The 5131-nt window shown below is 37.0% G+C and overlaps 2 protein-coding genes across 3 annotated transcripts; both read left to right on the forward strand.

The window, feature by feature from the left end:
* Positions 1-334: 334 nt before the first annotated feature.
* LOC118751414 lies at positions 335-1189 on the forward strand. 2 transcript variants are annotated; one of them, XM_036486239.1, is made up of 3 exons: positions 335-395; positions 819-1036; positions 1101-1189. In XM_036486239.1, exons 2-3 carry the CDS (start codon positions 836-838, stop codon positions 1143-1145), a joined length of 246 nt encoding a protein of 81 aa, XP_036342132.1. In that variant the 5' UTR covers positions 335-395; positions 819-835; the 3' UTR covers positions 1146-1189. The 2 variants fall into 2 exon arrangements, with proteins under 2 accessions (XP_036342132.1, XP_036342131.1); XM_036486238.1 differs by lacking the exon at positions 335-395 and having other exon boundaries at positions 749-1036.
* A 217-nt stretch (positions 1190-1406) lies between these two features.
* On the forward strand, positions 1407-1904 carry LOC118751415 (syntaxin-5-like). Its single transcript, XM_036486240.1, has 2 exons — positions 1407-1477; positions 1539-1904. The coding sequence occupies exon 2, from the start codon at positions 1601-1603 to the stop codon at positions 1859-1861; it is 261 nt and encodes an 86-aa protein (XP_036342133.1). The 5' UTR covers positions 1407-1477; positions 1539-1600; the 3' UTR covers positions 1862-1904.
* The last annotated feature ends 3227 nt before the right edge of the window (positions 1905-5131 follow it).

The raw sequence follows: 5131 nt of genomic DNA on the forward strand, positions 1-5131 counted from the left end.
TGAGAGAGCAAAGACGAATTCAATAAGAAAAAGAAGCAGAATCGAACAGCTCGGGCGAAATTGAAAAGTTTGTTTGACTGCTTTTACACAGTTCAAGTATTGAATTCAATTCTGCTCGCATGTGGAAGAGAGGGGGTGAGAAGAAAAGGGACGAGTACACATGCGTATGTACCGTCAAGTCGTTTCAACTTTCTTTCTTTGCTTTTGGCATTTTCGTTGCTTCCCACTTAAAGAACCACAAACTTGAATTCAACAGAATTGAAACGTGTAAAAGCAAATAGAAAACACAAAAGAGAATGAGCAAGAATTGCTTTCAAGTGCTTGAATCATGTAAATCGGGTGTTTGCAAAGTGCATAATAAATCGCGGATTTACGGAATTATTTAATTTTAAATGGTAAATTGGTTGTTTAAAAGTAAGGAATGTGTACTTATTAAATGCAATGCAAATCGCGGAAAGTGTTAAAACACTGCAATCATTATAATGATTTGCATTTTTCCAGTAATTGAACAAATACCAGCGGGCAGCCAGCGGGTCATTTGCTGGTAACAATTGGCAGAACGATTCCACGGTGATCGTTGCATCGTCGTCATTTAGTGAAATCAGTAACCAAGCTTTTAAAATAAGGGAAAACCTCCTGCTCCGCTATACATATAATTACTTTCATTATTTACCTACTTTTCCGGCAGCCGCAACAATCGCTGGCCCAAGCCTGCAAATTGCTGCCAGCAACTGACCCGCTGGCTGCCCACTGACATTTGTTCAACTACTCAAAAATGCACTTTGTAAACAAACCTTTTGGGTGTTGGCCACATCAAGCGGCTCATCTGGATGAAATGAAAAGGCTGTTAGATGTAATGCAGCAACGTGCTCCCGATGTTGAACATCTGTTCAAAGAAAAGTCAAATGAGTTGGAAATGGCGCAGCTTATCATACGCCAGTTGTCGGATAAGGCCAATGTAAACCAAGGCGGCAATCGTATAAAGACCTTGACGCAGACGCAATTTATGTACGAGCAACAGATTAGAGACTTACAAGTAAGTTAGAAGTAGAAATGCATTTGAAGATGTTTACATTATTATGTTTACGCATTTCTTACAGGCTATGGTGCAACAATTGACGTATGCCAAAGAAAGGAATTTATGATGGTCACAAATATATTGGCAAAAACCATATATGTAATACTTCTATATTGGCAGTAAGCTAACTTCTCAATGTGTAAGCATTCCGAAATCAAAGCGAGACAGCCTAGTACCGTTTTTGTCAATGTATTGTGTACTCGAGTGCCGTTTTTGCATATGTGTTGTGTACATGTATATTTATAAACGTATGTGTTCCTTTTCATTCGTACGTGTTTATTGATATATCTGTACTGTAGTGTTTTCGGAGGTACTAGCTCTTACTGCCAATATATGAGTATTACATATATGGCAAAAACACAGCAAGTGTATATGCCAAGTTGGAAAAATTGACAAAGCGTGAGTATAAAATGAATAGGTGTTCTTAATTATAAATATTACTTTACCTTTTCTTTTGCAGTGGCCAAAAAGAAGAGTCTTTTTGACGATCGACCGCAAGAGATTCAAGAATTGACTTACATCATGGTGTATGCGTTACAATCTAAATTAGCCAGCATGGGCACTGACTTCAAACAGATCCTAGAAGTGCGTATAGAAAATCTCAAACAACAAAAAGCGCGTCGGCATCAATTCGGGCAGTCACCAGTTGCTGCTAACACTGTTCGCTCGAGTACAGCGAAACAGGGCGTGCTAATAACGAATATGTTTGTGACACGGCAAGATTTTAACAAGTTCAGAGGCGCGGTCTTAAAGTTGTGGGTTTTTAAATACATAAATATATAATATCCTATTCATATACATACATATAAATCACACTAATGTAATAATGAAATTGAGTCTTATATGCCACGTGAAACACGATAGCTTTTAGAAGCAGTCATGTAGGGTTAGGCAGTAATTCTGCCAATAATAAAATTACTTCACTTAGTTTCCCTTTTTTTAAAAAATTTTCTATAAAAAGTAGAGATGATCCTGTGTAATAAAACGAGAACCGATTTATGTAATCACAAATATATAAAGAAAAGTTTAAAACTAAATAAAGTAGAAATTGTTATTGGCAATAAGTACATGTGCTTGTTTATTAATAATTCAAATATTATGTTCAAACAAATTTAAGTGAAAGGTATGCAATTTCAAGAAAAAAGCAATTGCTTAGTTTTTATGCATACGGCTTAACATTTCCGGTAGGAAGCAAAAGGTATGTATTTAAAAAAAAAGGCTTTATCAGGGGAACGTGTTATATTTTCAAATAGCAAATAAACAAAAAATACATCGTAATGAAATGTTGCCGTTTATTGCATATGATCTGATGCCGGATTCAATTTATAGGTCTTTGCAAACAAAGAATACAAATTGCGGCAAATTTAGTAAATTCATAACAGTTATGTTTGTTAACATTTTAACATGTAAAAACTAGGGAGATGTTTTATATAAGCAAGTTGTATTTAAGGAATTCACAAGCTAACATAAAAGTTTTATTATGAAATTTCACACAATTAAAAAATAGTTGGTGGTGATTTATGCAACCTCACATACGGGGTTTTGCATTATCATGATACGCGGTTTTGCATTTTGTTGATACGCGGTTTTGTACTTTAGACGACGATATGTACATTTCTTATTCGTTATCACGACAGTCAAAAATTGATCTCTTTGTTAATTTTTTGCGGCCCTGAAAAGGGCCTTTTGTGTATATATGGTATTGTGTATGTAGACCCAGATAAGCTTATATAAAGCATTTGATCCCTTTGTAAATTCTTTGCGGACGGGAAAAGGGCCCTTTATGTATACAAACACAGAGGAGCTAATGTTTGCTCCAGTAGATCGCTCACAATGATTTTGTACACTTGCTGCTGGGCTTCCTTGTCAGGATCTGGTATTACCGCAGCAGGCTTGAAAATTGTCGGCACAACGCCCCGCTTTAGTTTACGCTTTGTAGCGTAGCCTAACATAATTTAAAACATTTCTTTTAATAAAATGCAGTATTAATGAAAAGTAAAAAAATATAAGCTTCCGGGGGGTTTCACATTTACGATGAGGGCGGCTACCTTTCGTGAAATTTACTTCCGAGTCACACCATGCTCACGAAATCCAATAAGCATGTATTGGCGAATTAAATAGTATAACTTACCCATTTTATATTGAAGCTCGTTCTCGAAGTCATCAGTGGTGAAGTGTTTTACACAGATGACGCTGGTCCGGCATTGAAATCCGTTGGTCTCCGGCAGAACTGGATCCACTTTTCCACCAACTCAGTGTCGGCCGGAAAAGCAAAAAACAGCACCCAGATCCTTTGGCACTAACACTAGCACAATTAACCACTGCGCACCTAATTTTTTTTCTTTAATTTATAAATTTTTTATAAGTTTTCACAAAAAACAAAACATTGAAATAACCTACAATGTCACGAACCAGAAAAAGCAAACAAAAGTATTGTGTGACGTCAGCGAATGGGTGGATGCTGTCAAATCGACGAAGAAAGGGTTAGCGGTCCGCGAATGGCGCGACCTTTATTTTCTGGATTGTGCGAAACAGTGGATGCTGTCAGCCCTTTTTCCTGATTTTACTGGTATAAAATTTTTTTGGCGCAAACTTATATTTACGGTGATATGGAGGGGTGAACGCGGAGTTTTCGAAAATTTAAAATGTCTATATCTCAAAAAATTCCTGACCGAATTTTAAAAAATTGGTATGGTTGAAAAGGTAAATACAACTTTTTTCTAATCTTCATATGAATATACTTTATGTGGACAAAAACATGTAATAGAACAAAATATATATATTTTTTGAAAAAAAAAACATTTTTTTACTAAACAAAGATGTAAATAACTACACTTAACGCTATGTATAACGCTATAGGGATTATAACCCTCAGGCAGTAGAATTCTCTTTTCTGTGGTGCCAAAGAAGGAGGGCTCTCCCAACGAAGAGTAGCACATCTCAAATTACCGTAGAAGACTAGCACGTTTCACTATTCGCGTCGAAAACTAGCACATTTCATTATTCGCGTCGAAAAGTAGCACATTTCAGATTTTCGCGTGGAAGACTAGCACATTTCACTATTCGCGTAGAAGAGTAGCACATTACAGAAATTTGCATGGAAGAGTAGCACATTTAGGTGTTTGAGAGTACGCTTAAACCAAACTTATGATTACCCCTTTCAATGTTCACTGAGCAACCCTGCACCCTTGTGCGTGACTGTGGTAGTTGACTAGGCGTTGCTGTAACAACCCTGTGTTTGTCTTTGTTTGACAGGACAGGCAACGTGGGCGGCACGTGACCTTCTTATTTCAGTACGCTTTCAACGTTCACTTGGGCAACAACATAGCACGGATTAAAATAAGGTAAGCATTTTAAAAGAACATGTTCTTATGAACATGTGAAGCCCGCTTAGCACTCGAAGCCTTGCGCCGGCATTTTACCGCTCGGCACCCTTGGTCCAGCGACGAATTGAAACATGCCTTTTGCAAGTTTAACGTCAAAGCTGACGGACGTGTTTTTTGATCGCTCGTCGAAAAGTGTTAAAAGACACATATTAGTGAGAGTTTAAATTACGTACATATAGGTACAAATGTTTAAAAATTTTAAATACTTTTGCGAAAGTGATGTATACAAATAAACTCTATTAATATTATTAAAATAAATATACGCAACCAAACAAACATACGTACACAAAATTCGTTCGCTCTTATAAACAAAGAAAACGTAGCGGTGAGTGGGAGAATGACGGAGTGCGGAAGATGTCGAAAAGGCATCAGAGGAGAAACCGGTGTGAGCTGTGCTGGTGTGTGTGGGAGAGTGTACCACAATACAATTGCGTGTGCACAAATAGACGATTGCTGTTTGCAAGGGTTGGCAAATTGTAAGTTTTTGCGCCTCATGTGTGATGACTGCATGACTTACATTTCTAATGTGGATGATGCTCTCAAATAAATGATGAGCATAGCTGAGACTAAATAAATTAATAAAATAGAGCAAAAAAGCGATATCGAAAAAGGAACATAATAAAGAAATAAGAGGCGTGATGGATAACATCAAAAAAACTAACCAAGA

The sequence above is a fragment of the Rhagoletis pomonella genome, unplaced genomic scaffold, assembly GCF_013731165.1.
Source record: "Rhagoletis pomonella isolate Grant_MI unplaced genomic scaffold, Rhpom_1.0 Rhpom_scaffold_00692, whole genome shotgun sequence".
NCBI lineage: Eukaryota > Metazoa > Arthropoda > Insecta > Diptera > Tephritidae > Rhagoletis > Rhagoletis pomonella.